Below are 20139 nucleotides of genomic sequence, written 5' to 3' on the forward strand. Positions count from 1 at the left end.
CCCAGCTTGAAAAAGAGGACATAACTTGTGTGATTGATCTGTGTGGCTAATAGGTCCCGGCACTTTAATTCCGAGAAAATGTTACAATTATCCACTGGAGTGTTCCTCAGAGAAGAGTAACAGAAGATGAATGGAGAACATAACTTTACAGTTTATGATACCCTCTATCACATGAATTGAGTTCTGATTAATAATTACCTGAAAGATGGTGCACGATGAATCTATATCAGTTTTGGTAAATATCTAACTAGAGAAGGACATTTGTCTCCATTTGGAAACAAACGATGCCAAGGACACTACAAATGACAGGAAATTAGTTTCTGAATTCTCCTCCACAGTGTGCTTAATGTAGGTCAAATAAAGCATTTGAACCCCTTTAATGGTTTGCAAAATGCATGACTACCTAATGCATGACTTATTTATTATTGGATATTTCCTGATCTCTCTGAAGAAAATTGTTTGTTCTTCTTTTTTTTTCTGAGATCTATTCCACTGTTAAATTTGATGATTTTATTGGAATATATGGGGAAGATGAGTCAGCTGGTCAGCTTTGTTCTACCAAACAATTATTTAATTACATAAATAACCCACATACTGGACATGGAAAAACATGTTAATCATTTGACAGCAGAACAACTGACTGGACATGTAATGTAAGTGAAATGCAATGTTCACGGTTGTCTATAAGTAGTGTGGAAAATATGACTAGTCATTTAAGCCACTTTCACGTAGGTCTGAGGTGCATGTGACTGCATTAATCTCCAATCTCAGGTGTGACTTTACCACACGATAGACTGTTCCTACAATGGGAAGCATAATGACATTCTTCCTTAATTTCTGAGTGGTTAATTCCACAGCTGCAAAGAACTGCAAAGCACAATAGCTTGGGTCATTTATTTTATTGATATCCCCATCCTACTGGAATCATTAAAACAATATGAATAGAAAGTGATAAAAAAGATGTGGAAAGTTTTATCTTCACATTATTCTGTTTTCTTGAGCAGTGCATTAAAAAAAAAAAAAAACTTAACTATGACATTCCTTATGGGACTTACCGGTTTCTCTGACAATCTTATAAATGTTTGGAACAAGTCCCGTGAACAGCTTATGGTTATTTCATACAAATGCACATATAAAACATTACCACTAACATCTGTGTGAAAGAAGTGATAGAAGGGTATTTCCTGGTGTTTGCTGGGAACAAAACAGAGATGGAGATTCCCTGACTATTGGGAATAATTGCACAATATGGTCAATATTGGTGCATTGAGAACAGAAACAATAGTACTACAAGGAAATGAATGCACTTTCACTCCAAGGCACTAAACAAATAGGGTGAGCCCTATCTAAAAGAGTCTTCTTCCCTAATCAGTACTTATTATTTTGAAAAGTATAATTACAGATCATATCTGTGACCAAAGATTGGGCTAGGCTCTGCTAGTGGAAATGGGAACGTCTGTTGTGTCAAAATAAATATTGGTCACTGAAATTAGTTATCTTTCTTTCCTTCTGTCTTTTCTTCTTCTTCTTCTTCTTCTTCTTCTTCTTCTTCTTCTTCTTCTTCTTCTTCTTCTTGTTAAAATAATGAATTAAACTGAGGGGGGGACACCTCATTACTGCAGAGCCCCAAAAATAACAGGCTGCACTCCACCGAGATGCCTTTTAGCACTCATATGGAAAACGTATATATTATATTACTCACACATTATAATTTCATATATGTGTAATATATTTGTAGTATACAATATACACATATAAACATATACAATAAACTCATGATTTGTTTTCCTATGGATAGTGTTGCATGTATCAAGACTCAAATAATAATAAAAAAGAAACCTGACGTCACAGGCCCCGCCCACCCACCACAATATTTAAAAGTTCAATGTCAGCGCTGGACCTGTTGCAGAGTCCTGTGATCCTACCCGCCGCGGAGGTCCGTGACTGCACCTCGCAGAGATACATTTAGCGCGGAAAGCCATTCACTACGAGTAAAGGTTTGTACCTTCTTATATCTCATTTTGATTGCTAACTTTATAACCCATGCATACAAAATAGTAGGTCGCAATAAAATAAAAACAATAAGTTAAAAACAGTTACATGTATATACATATTTAAATACAGCTTATTCCACAGTTCATAGTGTCTAGAAGTATATATTGCATAGTTTGCTATAGTTCTATATATAAAATTAGTTTAACAGTAGTAATCTAATATATAGTTTATTATAGAGTTTGTTATAACATTCACAAGTTCTGCTTACATATATATTTGTATAACATTTAGGCCTATATATAATATTTATAATTCCTATTATTATTATTATTATTGTTTGTTTTGTCCCCCCCCACCCGGTGTATAGGTCTGTTGCATTTTTTTCTTCAATACTCTTGGTTGGATTGCCTGGTGCCTGCCTGCCCTTTTTGGAGCTCCTCCTGCCCGGATTTGTATATTTACCAGGCGGTTTGCGATCCCCCTCCTTCCCCGGGGGGTGTGCGGCTCCCTGCCCCACGATGCGAGCGCTTTTCCCGGTTACAGTGTGTTGCATCAGCCTGCTCTCCCTGCAGCAGCAGCCGCTGGCTTTGCCCGTTGGAAACAGCCTGGAGCGGAACAGGTAAGAGCACTTTCCCCCACAATGACTCTTCTTTACATCCATCCACTAAACACTGAAGGTGTTAAAGGTTTTTGGTCTTAATAAATGAAAATATGTTAATGGAATTAGCTTCATTTTAATCTGTGTGCATATTCTGGGGACACAAACTGTTCAGTGGAATACTGGAAATAAACCTACCGTGTATTTCCACGTCTAAACGTACTCGTATTGCATTTTCAATCATTGTCCTTTAAGTTATGAACATAGAAAGTTATAGAAATACAACTGGGATACGTTATTATTTCGTTTAAATGTCACCATGGCATGAGATTCGATTCGAGCTGCACATTCTGGAACGTTAGTCCGAGCTTCTGAGAGGGTCTGAGAGCTGAAATGAATATATGAATGTGTAAGCGGTCTGCTAAAAGCGCAGCAGCCTGACGGGCTAATGAACAAGAATGAGCCGTGTATTTAACCCGTGGACGTGGGGAAATACAGCGCACTTATGCCTCCCTTGCCGCCGGGCAGCTGGCCGTGGTGGGACGTGCTGCCGGGCTGGTCCACATGCCCTTGACTCAGCTGGAAAACCTGCCATGACCCGTGACTGCTCTTTAAACGCCGCTGCTGCTGCTGCTGCTGGGGATTATGAGTACTATTGATTTCAAGACTCATCACGGTTGGACTTTATCTACTCTGATTTCTGACCTTGCACACAAGGCAACCTCCCACTCAACACACAAGGTGTTGGGTGTATATTCATAGTTTGATCGGCACCAGTCCGTCAATTGAGCAAACCGGCTAATTAAAACGGTCCATTACCTCTGATTTGTGTGTTGAAATATTGTTGGCGCTTTTCGCACTAAGACCTGCAGTGCTAGGGTTTAAGAGTGAAATGGGTTTCTTTGTTAGTATAGGGACGTGAGACAGTTTTATTCTGTGTTGTAATTGCGTTGTGAGGTGGTTTTGGTCAAACTTAGACAAAATTGGGTACATATTGAGTATTTAAACATTGGAAGTATTTATAAAACTGAAGCTCTCTTAATACTTGGTTAATTCAATTACATGTTCTTGGTGCGTAAAATATCAACTTGGTTGGCAGGGGATACCTGCAAAAGTAGTCATAGTTAGCCTATGTTTGGTACAGTTAATAGCCTATATGAAGATGTTTATAAAGAGATGCATATGAAACGTATAATTTCATTTTCTTTTACTTCTAATGTTTACCCTCCTTGCTCCACCTTTCTGGCTTGTATTTGACTTCGGTTCCTCTGAGTTAGCAGTCTGCTTAATGAGAGAAAAAAAAGCATGATTACTGCAAAAATGAATGAAAGGAATGGAAACACATGCTTACAGTACAGATGACTGGATACATGTGCTTCTCTTTTATAATTTACAACTTTTTCTTGTTCACTCAATTCTATCCAGATTACTTGCAGTGGTGAATTTTGAAAGTTGAGCAATTTATAAATGTTGGTTATCCCTATGAGGAGGAATTATTATGCAGGGGCATTATTATTACTGCTGGCATTGATTTAATTACAAACCTCAAATACCTCAAAGGTACAGGGTGTATTCAACTTAAATAACCTGTCGCAATGGAATCTGTTGGTATTTTTACAGTTCAATACACAGCAATCGAGTAATAAACTATTAAGGTGCTTGTACTTTTCCAGTGGTTTATAACAGAAACTATTGTGTTACATGCTGGAAACCCATAATCTAATAATACACAATCCTACAAGAAATCTATTTAAACCCTTAACTTTGGCTGCTTAGTGGTGAACACTATAGATTCCTGTAAAGAAGGGGTTGTGTTTGTGAAAGTGTAGGCTCACAGACATGGAGCCGGCTTGCCTGACAGGATAAAGGATGACACAGTATTTGAATGCCCTCTTCTGGCAAGCAGCTACTGTAGTCTAGGTTTAGTTTTACATTGAGTTTAAAAAGCTTTCATCATATTGTCAGTAATAGCAGTATAAACCAAATAATAATAAGCTTTGCCAGATGTCTTGCTCTGTTTTAGCTTTAAAAGCAATTGTTTGATCTAATTTTCTGTGATAAAAGTACTCTGCATGCAGTGCATTCACAATTTAAATCCAAGTTTGATGTGGTTCCTTCCATCTAAAAGCAGAGGAGTGGTTTGGATGGCTCTGGTACAGAACAAAATGTTTTTTTGCACGATTTGCAAACATTTAAATGTATGGAGTTAGAAAAAGTGGAGCCGTAAATCTTTGTTCTTTTTTAAATTCACTTTTCTTCTCAGAGTTCCTATTTATTTTTAATTATGTATTGGTACATTTACTACAAAGTATGTTGGTAAAGTGTACTTCTGAAATAAAATATTGTCCACAAATAACAATAAAAATAAAATGAAACAGGGAAAAAGTATGATAGAGCATGTTAAGTAATATTGGTGGCAATCAAATTATTTACAGTGTGCATGAAGACAAGCTTGAATTTCTGGTTTCTGGCAGTTCAGGTTCTTTAAAGTCATTTTACAACGTTGAAGGTGATTTAAATAAGTTCTGGCACATTGAAGCGGATGTTTTACATAAGGATTTGCAGTGTTATTATTTGTAACTCTGAAGTGGGATATGCAACAATGGGATGGATGTCTTATATAAAGAGGACTTAATTATCAGCTTTAAATTAGGATGTTGTAACCCTTTCCTATTATAATCACAAAAACATAAAATAAAAGGGAGGATTAAAGCTAGCTCTCGGATAAAGTGGAATATTTTTAACTGGCCAAGCCTTGCTTTTAAAAAAACAATTACAAGACATTGTCATTTTAACATGTAGTAAAATAAATTGCTAGTGAAGACTCATAATTGTCTTACTTCAGTCAACGTGTATTAGTCACAGGCAAGCATGGACTTAAAATCTTGACAGACAGAAATCAAAGAAGGTGTGTAGTTCTTGCTTGTGGGTGGCTGTGTAGAGGCCCTTATTTAAATACCCGCACACACTCATTAGTACAGATGGGAGTTTTGTAAGAGCCCATTGTTGGAGTGATACTCGAGTTTAAGGGATGTCAAAAGCCTAACGACCATGTGAGCAGGTTGTAGGGCCCTTGAGGTTAAGATGCATTTTGTTCTCAGAAGCGGTGGGAGGGCCACAGTTGGGTAGCTTCTCAAATGGCTTTTAGTCTTCTTGTTCTGCCCCTGCATTACCTTAGTAAATTAGAAATCCGAACACTGAACACCGTAACATTGCTCCGAATAGGCCACATGCTGAGTTGTAACCTGGGAAGAATTTTCAAGGGTTTCTCTTTTCAGCTTCAAGGGAGTTGCTCCGGCATTCACCAATGACAGACAAAGGAGCCAACACCTCCCTCCAAAGCTGACTTCACTATAGCAGAGCTTTCCAAGCCAGACACTTCACAGACCACTGAGAGAGACCTGTACTTTTAAGCCGCTGCTCCGAGTTGCAGTGCAACAGCTCGCTGTCTGAGACAGGTGTTAGTATAGTATGACCCAGATCAGCTGAAACCAAAATGGCAGGGGAGCTGAAAACACAGGCAAGCTGTTGCATAATGACAGCCAGTAAAATTGAGTTTGCCTCTGAAAAAGATGTCTCCATTAAAAACCCTGGAGGAAAGTCTAGACAGGGATACCACATGCAGTCGTTGTGACTCCCACTTGGGGCAGTACAGAGCTTTTATTTGTTTTTAACCTTTGTATCTGAATAGCGGGGAAATGACTGTCCACTTTTAATTTTGACTGGAGCAGCAGGAGAATATAACCGAGTACTGTATAGTCCGCAGCTCAATTTATAAAGGTCAAGTCAACAGGCGCGTAATGACAAATAGCTAGGGTTGTGATTTTAATCACAGCACATTCTTCGTTTCATAGGTTCTCAGAAGTTTAATCAGTCTGTCCTTGCTGAAACGTAAAGCAGACTGTATCAATTTCAAGTCTAAAGCAAGCTTTCTGTGAAGCATGAATAAAGCTGCTTGCACAGGGAGTACACACACTTTAATAAACTAAGAGCTCTCAGCCCTTGGAGCTGAATCAGCTGTGTGAAATACAACACGTTTGCTGCAAATCACTCCGTGTCGGTTACAGGGCAAAACCAGCATTTTAAAGACTTGTCCTCAGGGTAGGATTCCACTGTCTGCAGACCAAAACTGAATGTATTGTGTGTAGTTAGTGGAGTACATTAAAGAGGACGTCTCTTTGGACTTACACAGCACTAAATCAAGGACTTTGCTGAATTGTTTCCAATACGTCCAGGGTTTATTATAGCTACATTCACAACTCAGCACAGATATCATAAAATACATCCATTTCAGTTTTGCTGACCTAGGGAATTGGGTTAAGAAATGCTGATTTACGAGTTGATGGAGCCTCTTTCCTGTTCAGATTTATAGCCAGGCTCTTTCGATGTGCTGCTACTCTGTGTGAAATTATTTGCACTGTACTGTATTTTCACCCGTTCTCTTAATATTTGCATGGTGTTTAATGCATCTTCAGGTTACCAGCTACTCTTATGTAACTGCTGCAACAATTGTTCTCTGTGATATGATATGATCTATCCAAAGGAAATCGTTTATACCAGATATGATTTTTTCCCTAAGTTGCTTGAAGAATGTAATTGTAATTTAAGGATTTTTAAATTCACTTGCATTTTTTAAGTTGTTCTTTTGAAAGGAAGAAACTGCCTCTAGAAAAGTATGCTACTGCTATTTTGCAAGAAAATTGAACGATGGAGACTGATTATGATCAAGAGTGATAGGTGTTGCAAATAAACTCAGGGTTGTAAGTTGTTTAAAGTTCATCAAAGAAAATGTTAAAGTACACTAGAAGAACAAAGGACTGATTGTTAGAACAAATCTTCGACTTCAGAAATGTGAACCTATATCAGTTTTTCAGGGCAGGAGCTCTACCTTTTAGTGTTTCCATGATGCAAGAAGCTCCGTCAGAGAGATTTATCCTAAATTGGCACTGACTATAACACATTTGTTGCTAGGGGACCTCTGACATGTCATCATGAAGACTTAAAAAACACGGTAAAGGTTAATGGGTGTATATATGTTTCACATAAGGGTCTATTTTCAAAAGTATTAATGGGATGGGTAATTGAAATTGAAAATATGAACAACTGGCTGTTAAGCTGTTGCCTAAATCAGATAATAACATAAAATAAACCATTTGTACTAAATAATCACAACAATAAACATCCATGACTCCAGTTTTTACTTTTTGTCCAAGTTGTTTCCATGGTTTTTGTATGTCATTGAATCCCTGGGCTCAGTTATCCACTATTTGGTCAAACAGAATCAAACAAATGGGAGAAGAAGTGTGTTATAATGACTTTCTCTGTCTCTATGTGCATGCTGTTTCCTTCTTCCTTTCACAAAGTATGTTCCATATTGCTGCAAGTAGTTTATGCTGGTCATTTAAAGATACACTTCTGTTTTAGTTCTGCATTACCTTTTTGTGAGCAGGAAAAGTCTTTGATAGGGGCATTTTAAGTGCTGCTGTGTGACTCAAAATATGTGCAACCAAAGCACTAATATTCTTAGTAGGGGGGAAATGCCTTTACAGCTTTCAGAAACGTATACAGAAATAAACAGTGTCCTTTATGCAATGTTGGACAATTGTGGTCAAGTGATATTTGGGTTGAGCCACAACAAGTTAAATACAGACTGAAAAATACCATGGGAAAGCAATCGTTTACTTGCGTATGCTTTTAGCACTGTGGCATGCAGTTTATTTTGTCAAAGTGGAATACCACAAGCAACATCACGGGCAGAGTCACTGCAGTGATGTTTGTTTTCTGCATTACCTTAAAAGCTTCATTGCCTTGTGTTTGTCCTCTAAGGACCACTGCCGAACAAAACAGAGCTGTGTACTTCTCTTTGTCTTAAGAAATCATTAACCTGGATCATGTGTTTTCAAGTTGACAGTGGAAGGTATTTTGTTGGTGTCAGGGATCATAGGAGTTCTTCTAAGAAGATGTCCTTCCATTAATTAACGACTAATTATGTGCTGAAATAACAAAGAAAATGCACATCCACATTTTTCTTGAAATTCTTTAATTAAAAATAATAATAATAATAATAATAATAATATATATATATATATATATATATATATATATATATATATATATATATATATATATATATATATATATATTAAAGATGTGTGTGATAGAATATTTGTTCCTTTTTAATGATTTTTATAATGTAAGTTTATCCTTGGAAGAAATATCTGATGGTCAAATAGCAACAATTAAACCACATAGGCCTACAATATGTGAATAGAGACCTGATTAAATCTTAAAATATATTACATTTAATGTGGTAAACTATCCAATTTCTGCTTTATAGTGTATTAACTTACTTTTATCTTTGGAAATGTTTATCATTCAAATATACAGTAGCTCCCTTTATGTGTCCAGCAAATCAGGCACAAACATGTGGAAATGTGTTTCAGGAAATTAGCATTCTCTGTTGAATCTATCCCTCTATATCTGACAAATTGTTTTTATGGACCAACCGAAGTTTAAAGCGGCAATAAGTTCACTTATGTGGGTTATCAAATGTGGGGATGTTTGCAGTGGATAGAGTGAGATCCGAGGAAATATTGAAAGGTTTAAACCAATATATTTAAGCTGTCTCTCAAGCTGTTAGCCATTTACAGGTTATGAAGCAGGGTGTCTCCATCCTGGTCTGTGTGGCTAATTAAACCTGTTCATTTGAATCACTGGTGTTCTCCTTTCATAACTGTTTTCAGCTCTTAAAGTTTGTAAATTAGCACTAACCGTGTACCACATGTTGGGTCTCACACCTCCAGTCTATTTAGGTATATTGTTTAAATGACCATTGGTCTTGTTGGACTCATGCACAACTAATAATGCTTATTATGGAAGTGTCTGATATAGTGCAATCCCCATCGTTAATAGGTAACCTATTAAAGGTATTTTGATATTTATACTCTATTAAACCAGTTCAGGACTTGAGAACAGAGTTCTGCTTGCAACACTCCTTGGGAACAAGCATTCAGAGTAGGTTAATTGGGGGGAAAAAGCTCTCCATAGGAAATAATTAGTTTGCTTAATCAAGAAATAAACTGGACCAAAAAATAGATGATACAGGAGATCCTGAAAAGCAGTATTGAGAAACCCTGTTCATAGGTTTCCTCTGAACAGTTAATTTCGAATAGATTGTGGTGTTTTGATTATTTCAACAAGACAAATGGAAGAATAATCCCAGTAGAGCTGGCTAACCAGGTTTTCTAATGTCTCCTTATGCTAGTGGTTTTTATTTCCCCTACAGTCTGGAGAAACAGAGGTTAACAATCTATGAGTAGGAAGCAGGAACTCGTATACATACACCAAGCTATTTTATGTTCATTTAACCATGGGGGCATTGTGGCCGGTCTAGGAGAAGTGAGAACTGATCCTGCAAAGCTCACATTCTTCTGTGGATTAGTGGATCACATTCCAGTTCCAAGTGCTACATCCTATAAGAGCGCATTTTCACAACAAAGTAACCATGCCATAGACAAATGCATTTATAAATGTTGGGAACTGACAGCAAAGCATAGAATCATCAAACGCTGAATGAAAAGATGACCTTTTATTACTCTTCAGCAGTGTCTAGAGGAATTGAGACAAGGGGAATAGGCATGTAACTGTCCTAGTAATTCAAAGCACTACTGTATGATCAGGATTAAATAGGTTTACTTCAGTAAGGATTATTTTAATAAGCAATAATGGTTTGGCACCGATACAGACATTTTTCTAATTTTTTCGGATCTTCTAAGTATCTTTAAAGATAGGCACCGCATTGGTTATTGTTTGAGCCAGAAGGATCATGTTAAAGTAATAAAACACCTTTGACAGTTTTATAGAGCGTTTCACAAATAAATAAAAAAGCTTTTTCAGTGCACTCCTATAATCCCAAAATAACTAAAATGGAAATGAAACAAAAGTACAAGAATCAAAAGTTGACTGACATTTTACTGTCTAATGATATAAAATCAGGTTTGATTGGGGAATTTTTATTGTGTAGGAAAGTCATTTTTATGGACGGCATTTTCCCAGTGAAGGAGGCACAATCAAGCCGATTTGTTCAGCTTAAACTATACAATAAATCTATACAACGTGCATTAAGAAGCTAAATCTTTCTTAAGCCCTAACTGCCAGTCTAGCCATGGCCAGTGTAGCATTAAGGCACAATTATTAAGATTAAAGAAACCTCTGTGATAGAACATAGAAATGAATGGCACAGTCAGATGGAAAGTGCTCTTCTGGATGTATTTCAGATATACAGATGTGCTGTAGATGAATGTATTTGTGTTATGCCTTGTGAATCACCAGTGTCTTGACCCTAAAAGAAACTTGTTGAAGTTAGAATAACACATGCTAGTCAGGTAGCATCATCGCACTCTGTCTTGCCTTATCAATTGATATCTGTGTGACTTTGTTTGATGTTTTACAACATAAACCACTGTCATTCACTTCTCTGTTAAATTGTGTATTCACCTAATAATGTAGTCCCTATTGGGTTCTGAAGATAATATAAAAGAATAACACACAGGAAGCAAAGACTAGCTTACCCTCTTTTCGAACTCCTAAATCCCAAGTTAAGTGACTTAATGCTAATGCCTTCAGATGAAAATTTGACTGAACAGTTATATGGATTTATGCACAAAAAAGAAACTCAATCTTTTACTCATCAGCCAAAACAGTAATTTTCCATATGGTTGAGCTCTTCACAAGCTTAACTTTTATCTTTTGCCCATTAAATAGACTTCAATTATTGTCAATAGTCATGGCTTATGTTCTCAAAAATCAGTTGATTTAATCTGTCGCATAAAACAAACAAGTTGAATTAAGATTAAGGCTCCGAGACGAAGTGAATAGTTCCCTAAGAGGGCAAGAGAGAGGTCTGCACGTACACATCTATTGTTTCTCAGACATGGAAAAGTAGGTGCTTTGTAATGGGTGGCTAATCAGTCTGTGAAAAAAAAAAATAATAATGCCGTTTTGCACCAGAAAAAACTTTAGTGCCAGAGATCTAACAAAGTAATGAAGTGCTGGTGTCTGATTTCAGATACACCACTAACTGAACATACTTCTGTCACTTGCACTTTTAGATTCGAACATTATTTTTCTATATGCTTATGAACCGTATTTTCTACTTTGGTAGTGCAGATCCATTCCTTTATTTCATGAGTTCATTCTGATGTAAAACCACAGATGCTGTAGGATGCAGAAAGGACATGATTAAATAACCCATTAGTAGAGATTTCATTTTAGCTCTGTTGTTTCTTTGAAGAAAGCTAGCTAACCTGTTTTCACGTTTCGGTAAAAGCTTTGGCCACATTACGCCAAACAAACATAGAAAACAATTGGTCTGTTGATCATTATACAGTTACACTTAAAAGCCTTCAAGAGACATTCTTTAAACCTCTGTGGCTGTGAATCGTACACAAACCGACTGGCGGGAATAACAGAAGACATATTATAGCTTCCATGCAAACATAGCTGTCTGACTGGCGTAATAAACTATTTCTCAAAATAGACTTTCAAAAGTGATATTGTTAACTGTCTATTTCTATTGCTGGCAAGTATTATTTTTTTCCCAGCTTTCCTAGCTCTGAGTTGGTATTTACCAGGCTAAAATCAGCATTTCTCTGTTTGTCTATAGACATGACTGAAGTAGGTTCCAAACTGGCAGATCATATTGAGTCTGCTTCCTGTTACACACTTAATTTGAAATGACTGTGGATTGGAAGTTGACTACCATGTCAGCGACTGAGTTCATACTTGACCTGGCTTGACAGCACTTAAACAATAGTGGACAACACAGAAGAAAACCAATTGACTACTGAAACACCTAAGGGGAGGGGTTAACAGTGAGTTTTGAGGAACCTGGAGAAGAGTCTTCTAGTTTGTTCTTCATTCTACAAGCGTGAGAAACCTGTGGAGGTCCTCCTTGGTGTGTCCTTAATTGTCTTTGTGGAATATCATCAAAGGAAGTCTTTTGAACGGCCCATCCAATGTACTGTCTTATAAAGCTCAATTGTATAACCGAAATGACAGTGTAGTCTGGTCACGCTGCCCTGCAGACGTGACCTCATTAATGGCTGTGATTAACACAATGACAAAAAAGATATTCTCTAGAGAATTCCAGTGGAGGGGAAAAAGCACAGCCAAGTGCTAGAAACAGTCCAAGCACAACAGCCCTGAAGTCAGCACTTAAAAGACTCTTGAAACCTTTCCTTGGAATATAGCTCAAGAGGCCTCTGTCCCAAGTCATTGTCTCCATCCATCAGCTTGCTTGATTTGCTAACCCTGTAATTTCTCGGATCCAGCCCTGTTTTTTTTTTTTTCTGGACTCTTTTAACGAAATGACACAGTCTGCATTTCACCAGGGAAAGTTTTTAGTTGCCGTTTTATAATTACTTTAAGTATCATTGCTGCTTTTCAACAAGCAATTTGCGGGTGTGCTTAAAATTATGTTGTGGTTTATTTAATGTCTCAAAAAAGTCTCATGAGCACAGAAGTCAAATTTAAGTCATAATTCTTATCACAATCAAGGTGTTGTGGTTTATTGGACAGCGCTGAATTGAATTCCTAGTTGAAACATCTTACTCTACAGGGATTACAGTTTCTGATTGCTTTTGAATCCATGTAGAATTGTACTTTTTATTATAATAATTTTAGTAGATTTCACATAATTTGCTTGAATTGATTAAATTACAGTCTCTGAATGGACTCATTAGTATAAAAAAGTTTAAAGAAACTGCTTAAACTGGGAAACTTTACACATTCGGTTCTGTGGAGATGGCCTTTTTGTTTTAAATTTCAGTAAAGGAGCAGCAAAGCAATGCAAACCACAGAATCTATAACTGGGCTGTGGGACTTGGTTCCCCCCGAAAAAACAAACAAACAAACCAAAAATCAAACAAAAACCTAAAGAAATAACCACTTAGAAGTCTTTGTTGAATTTCTCAAGACACATTATCAGAATTCCAGACCAGGATGATCTAGTTCTGGAAATATGAGGGCAAAGAGCAGATTTCCCTTTTTTTGCCCTGTACTTTATTTATTGGTGCCATAAAATAAAAATAAACACTGCATTGTACAGTGACGGTTTATTGAAAGATTAGGGGCATACGATAATGTTGTTGGAGAGATTATCTGCCATATTGCCATGAAGCTATTTTGTGCTGGAATTGTTTTTCCACCTTTGTACTACAGGGTACCTCAGCTCAGCTTGTGAATGAGACGTACTGAGAACTCATGTTGTTCATGTTTTGTACAGATCAGGGTGTGCGGAATTTCAGTTTACATGGCTTTTTAGCTGGCAGTGTGTAAAGTAGCAGCATTAAGGAAATAACTGAACGAGATTAATGATAGACAATCAGGGTAATGGCTGTCCTGTGCTGCATCAAGATGGGTTTTATCACTCCAAGTTGTGCGTTAATGTGCTTGATGATGCTGTTCAGAACAAAACATTCATAATGGACCATGAATTAGGCTTGCTGTGCAAACTATTCTGGTCTCTCTGAACGTCTTTTTGAAGAAACCGATATTATGTCAAACCAGCTTTGTTTATCTTTTTTTAAGTAAATAAGTGCGAAAGAGCGCTCGGCTCTGTTACCTGGCAACCCTGGAGCCTAGTAAATGTCTAGTTTTTCAAGAATTATACAGGCTCAATTTCATCCCGAAGTTTATGCAGGCATGCTTTTATAATGACATGAGCATTACCCTTTCTATTATTTTCCTTCTAATTTTGACTCTCTGTTTTTTTTTAGATTTCATTTCCTGAAAAGACTTCAAGAACTTCAGGAGAGCGTGAGCACCACGCCAGGAACCCTCTCGAGCACAAAGGAGTCATCAAACAACATCTTGGAAGCCAAAAGTGAAAGGTGGCGTCTTCACCCTCTCACTAAACATGCGTTCAGACACAGAAACAGCAAGGCTATGAGCCAGGTCGATGGCACACCCAAACCTGATGCTGTTCCGGAAGTAATGCAGAAGCTGTCTCGAGGTCGTCGACACACTCACACGGGGGTGCGAGCCGGCCATCACCCTCAGCTGATGCGTGTTGGCTGTGTCTTGGGAACCTGCCAGGTCCAAAACCTGAGCCACCGTCTCTGGCAGCTCATTGGCCAGAGTGGACGAGAAGACTCGTCTCCCGTCCACCCGAAAAGTCCACATAGTTACGGATGATGCAGTTCACGGAGCAGCACACGAAAGAAAAAATAAACCACAAAACAAGAAAGCAAACATTGATTTAGATTATCCTTCTATATTGCAACTGTAGCCTGTGCCTAGAGAATGATGTATTCCACTACTTTTTCCTGTGCCTTTATTGAAAGAAAGAAACTACTATTCTAGCTTATTTCATATCTCTTGAGTCTCTCTTGTAAAAACGCCATCCCCGATGGCAGATGCACGCTTTGTTTGGGAAGTGAATTGTGACAAGATGGCCGAGATGGTTGAAGCTGAATTTCCCATAATCCCTTTAATACACCACAGCTTAAGACTATTAACAGACCTTTGGGAATCATTACTCACTTTTTAACCAGTGGCATGGGCTAACTAAGGATATTCAGGAGCCACTGGGTTTTACCTAGTAGTTTTACAGTGCCATTCAAGAGCTTTGAGCAATTTCAGCTTTTGATCCTAATCCTATTAAGTGAAAATATAACCTGGTTCACCAAACCTATTTAGGCTCTTCATACAACCCCCCACCCCATCCCCCGACCACCATGTTGTTCAGTATTCAATGACACAATATGTACTTGTAATATTACAATTATTTAAAATTGAGGGGGAAGATGAGTTGGGAGGTTGCAGCCACCGTACGTTTCACACTTTAATGTGGATTTTAACCAATGATGAGATTGGATCTCCTGCAGAACCCCAGAGTAGTGCATCCCAAAGGACTGATGGTTCAGCGCGCCCTCCCACCAAGAATCTGTCAAGCTGGCCTCGGATTTAAGTTTGACACCACCGGGGCCAGTTCATAGGGCACTGAGCTCCAGCCACCGCCAGGCAGCCTGCTCCTCATCAGCACAAGCAGCGCTCAGACCCACGGGGCCCGCTGAGAAGGGTGTGTGGTGGTGAGTGGAGAGCACTCTCGTCAGCGCAGTCCGTGACCGTTGCAATTACTGTAATTGGGTCTCAAGGAAAACTCAAAGCCTCATTTTGAGACACAGCGATGTGTTCACTGATAAGGCCGTATCTTATCCGCCACAAGGTTTCCCAGCTCAGCACAAGAACTTAGGATAATAGTGCGTTCAGCCAAAGTTCCCTGAGTTAATTTGCTGCTGTATTTGACCATTCCAGTTTTGATGCAGTGCTGATGTGTTGCGTTGTTTCAGATTGTGGAAATTGCTGACTTAGTAGAAGGCATTAAAACAAGACAAATCTCAGTTCTATACCAAAGGAGCACATGTTCCTTAACCACACATTTGGCATTTTTATGTAATCATACCAATACTGATATTCCATTTCCAAAATCTGAATAAGTGAAAAATTTACTCGATGCACAGCCAGAAAACACACTGATTTAGTTCTAGAACCAAGAATCTGTGTCCCTGTTGGCCTTTTTCATTCTTTGAGCACTAAACATCTCAAAATGTGTTTTATTGGTGCACAATGTGCTATTTGATCATTCATCTGCATACATTTACAAAGAATCAAGTTGGGATAAATTAATAAAACACAGACATAATCCAGTATAGGTCTTATCCCCATGGAGTAACTGTTTTCTTTATGTCTGAACGACATTGCATGCACTGGAATTTGTAAACAAGGAGGTTGAGCAATGTTTCCTATGTTAAGGCTGATTAATACACAAAAAAAAATCATATAGCTTGGATTAGCACTGGCTAATAAGGAAAAGGAATTCTCTAGTGAATTCATCAGCAGAATACTTTGGGGAAAGCAAATTCTAATGGTTGTTATTGAACACAATTAGCAGGTAGTTGGTGTATTTTGAGTCAAAGATTTGCAAGAGATTGGACATTATTTATTTATGAAAATGAAGCAACAGTTGAAGGAGTAGAGGGAATAGATTGATTGCTTATTGAATAGATTATTGGGAAGTGTCCTTCTAACTGCAGAATTGTTCCCAAATTTCTAGTTTTTAATTAGTGCGACATTACTATTGGCAGTCTGAATTTTAAGATTCTGGGCAGCTTAGTCACAGATCTCACAGGAAATTAAAGGAATTTAAGACTGTTTGTCCAGTGAGTCTTTGAACATGACTGGCACAGGCTTGGCAAAGGTTCTCCGGGAAAAAAATGTCACTGGATTTTTACGCAGATCATAAAAAAAGTTGTACGTGTCATGTGTTTAAAACAGACAGACAAATTCACATTACGCACAATGCTTAGACCTCAAGTTTATTTACATTATGGCTTTTATTGTATACGACCAAAGATGGACCAAATTTGAGGACAGAGGATGCCAAATAATATATCTGTTAACGAGAGGCTTTACATGCTTGAACAAAATATATGTTCTGCAAGTATTTTTTCTTGTAATGCAACTTCCTAAATTATGGGTCTTCTCACTAAAAATAAAGAGAGCTTTCCGTTGGGTAGGAACTGGCTCCAATAACGCCAATGTTAAAATGCTCATCACGAGATGAATATGCGACAAATCAACCAATGCTGGTTGTTCCATGATTTTATGGATGAATAGTCACAGGAATCCTACAGCAGTTATTCTCTGGTCCAGAACAACAACTGGATATCATAGAGCTTCAATCACACAGTATCTAGAACGTTTTACAGGGTCAGTGTTTTGTGTGATTTTAATAAAGAAAATATTTGTTATTCCATGGAGAAATATGTATAAATGGCAAGAATATACTATCCCAATTTACCAGGCCACTGTATGTGACATATGTCCTGCTGGGTTCCAAAGCGTTCAATTAAATATCTTATTACTGTTACAGGCAACTTTTTTGTAATTGTTTATATAGTCGTATAATTTCAAGGAGGACATTTGAAGAGTTTGATTTTTTTAAAACTGCTAATACATTTAGAGAAAAAATATCTGCTATCTAATACTTAAAAACTCTTCTGGACATTTTGTTTTATAAACCTGTGAAATTATTGGATGTTAAATGAGTCTTTTAGTGATTGAAATTCTTAATTTATAAGTAAAAACTTTACAGCTCATTTGAGTCATTGTACATTTTGGCAATATGTAGATTTTAATAAAACGTTTCTGGGTTAAACCTTTGTAAAATAACCGGTAATATAGACATTCTGATATCTGTCTGTTTAATCAGTATTCAATGTGTTTATTTCTAACATCCGTTATGCTTATATGTCAGTTTTAGATCGATTTTCACTGAATACCTGACAATGCTTGACAAATCCATCCTCAACCTGCTGGTGTTTTCCCCTTGCTATTTGTGGTGGACCTTACCACAATTATTCTCAGACATTGTTCAGCTTCCCTTGATCTTTATCACTTTCTTCACGTACAAATAGTTTTGAGTCTTTCATTGATTTAATGGCTAGAAGCTTTAATCATAAGTTGGCTTTAGCCTCTTTTAATAAATCGTAATAAGTTACTTTACCTTCTTTCTTTTTTAACCGTCTCTTTGAAAATTCTTTGAACTCTTAACTGCTTGTTGGGACTTTTTGTGGGAAATTCTGTACAACAATAAGGACGTCTAAATGATCACTCCGTGTTTCATTTACTGTATTGGAAAAGAAAAAAGTGTCTCGTGACTGCTAATTAAAATGCTTTTAAATACTGCAAACCTGTTGGTTTCTGTACTTTTTAGACTTTAGTGCTCAAGAATAATAAGGCAGAACATGCTTTGATGTGTTCAAAAGGGCTGAAATGCAGAATTACTTGGCACTTAGATTACCTCATTCTTGTTTGGTACATAATCAGCTGGTTTCACAGATAATGATTAGTACTGGTCTTGGACGCTTCTTTTCTAAAATAATATTGTTCAGTTTCAGACTAGTGGTAATGCGGGTCTGTGAAACCAGCCCGATACGTTTTATTCCTGGTTTTAAAAAAGTACTATGAAAATACTGTATCCTGTGGCAGCTTATTCTGTGGAACTTCTGTGGTAATGAGGAAAACACATCACAACTATCAAAATCTCAATTAAACACCTGCCTTCCTTTCATCCTCACTAAATAACTTATTTATGAGATATCACTTCCAATATATTTACATTGGAGTTTCATTGTATTTCAATTGCGTATTATTTATTCAGGCCTTTTTTGTATATTTTGTCAGAGTGACATTTGTATCGAACAGCTGCAAATGTTGCTGAAGAGAAATCTGTAGATCTGTTGTTTCACACTCATGCCACCTCCTGGAAACTAAGCTGCTAAGTTGCTCTTAGAGGGAGAGAAAAACCGAATGTTATAAAGTCAAATATGTTGTTTAGTTGGATTTCACAAAATGGTACCTCTACACAATGACCTATGTTTGAATGACTACATTTGTACTGAAGATCAAGGTTCAATCCAGTTGGACGGACAGTGCTAAGCTCAATCGATTCTACATAAGTGTCTCCACACAAGTTGTTTTCCATCAACAATCATTGTTAGTTATTAAACCTTTTTTTTAAACGCAGGACAGGAAGTGCCAACAGGCAGCAACATTAACTCCCTGTGTTGGCATACGGTTTAATTGCATAATCCACACTGAAGGCAATCGTGGCCTATAAGGATTTACGTTTTGTAAATACTCCTTTGTTTTCGAAGACAGACATCCTACTTAGGTAACCTACAGTGATCTCCACCTCAGCGCTGTGCACTGCAGATACTTACAGCTCTCACATGCTTTTGAAAGGTCAATTGTTTCCCGACAAAATATTACAGCACTTTAAAAGCAACTATATTTTGTTAAGCTCGAAATTACTTGAATTTAAGACAATGTTATTTAATTTTAAATTAATTAAAACCGTTGTGTTGTATATATTGCATTTAAAACATCTGTATGTATATATATTATTATTTTAACTGAATGTATTACAAGATACAGCAGTATATTCTTAAGTTGTGCTTAACTACCTTAGACATCCATTTACTTCATGTATACTTTGTTAATATATTAGTTGTTATATTTAATAAAAAAAGATGATGTTTAAGCAAATTTTGTATGTGTATATTTATGTCATCAAATACACGACTATTAAAATGACCCATTGCCACTTTTGAAAAATCAACAACAAACTGATTTCAAAGCACAATCTTTGTCAAGCTTTGACAATGCAAAATGTTTTGGGCTATTCATGGCTTGTTTTGCACGTGTGTGTGTGTGAGTTACAGACTAAAAAATAGTATTTATATTTATGTAATTGTCTCCAAATGTGATACAAATGTGTCCGCTAAAAAAGTATAGTTTAAGATTTGAACAACCTCAACTAATCTCTAACATTGCCAGGAAAAAATGCCTTTCACATTGATTCTTGTGTGTCATCTTATATGAAATGTGGCCATACATTCTCAGCTTCTAAGCCAACAGATATGAATAGATTTCTTGTAAAGTCTGAAGCTGGTGAGCCAGTCCTCTGCTTTTGCTCAGCT

General features: G+C 37.2%; 1 protein-coding gene across 1 annotated transcript; it reads left to right on the plus strand.

Annotated features, from left to right (window-relative positions):
• Positions 1–1911: 1911 nt before the first annotated feature.
• Positions 1912–19705, plus strand: adm2a (adrenomedullin 2a). The gene is made up of 3 exons (XM_066723918.1): positions 1912–1997; positions 2363–2614; positions 14371–19705. Exons 2-3 carry the CDS (start codon positions 2514–2516, stop codon positions 14786–14788), a joined length of 519 nt encoding a protein of 172 aa, XP_066580015.1. The 5' UTR covers positions 1912–1997; positions 2363–2513; the 3' UTR covers positions 14789–19705.
• The last annotated feature ends 434 nt before the right edge of the window (positions 19706–20139 follow it).

The sequence above is a fragment of the Amia ocellicauda genome, chromosome 15 (assembly GCF_036373705.1).
Source record: "Amia ocellicauda isolate fAmiCal2 chromosome 15, fAmiCal2.hap1, whole genome shotgun sequence".
In the NCBI taxonomy this organism is placed as follows: Eukaryota; Metazoa; Chordata; class Actinopteri; order Amiiformes; family Amiidae; genus Amia; species Amia ocellicauda.

Excerpts from the sequence above, each read along its gene's own strand:
- adm2a (XM_066723918.1), top strand. The coding sequence starts at position 2,514 with ATGCGAGCGCTTTTCCCGGTTACAGTGTGTTGCATCAGCCTGCTCTCC. Across the intron at positions 2,615-14,370 it reads AACAGCCTGGAGCGGAACAG|ATTTCATTTCCTGAAAAGAC; the intron begins GTAAGAGCACTT and ends GTTTTTTTTTAG.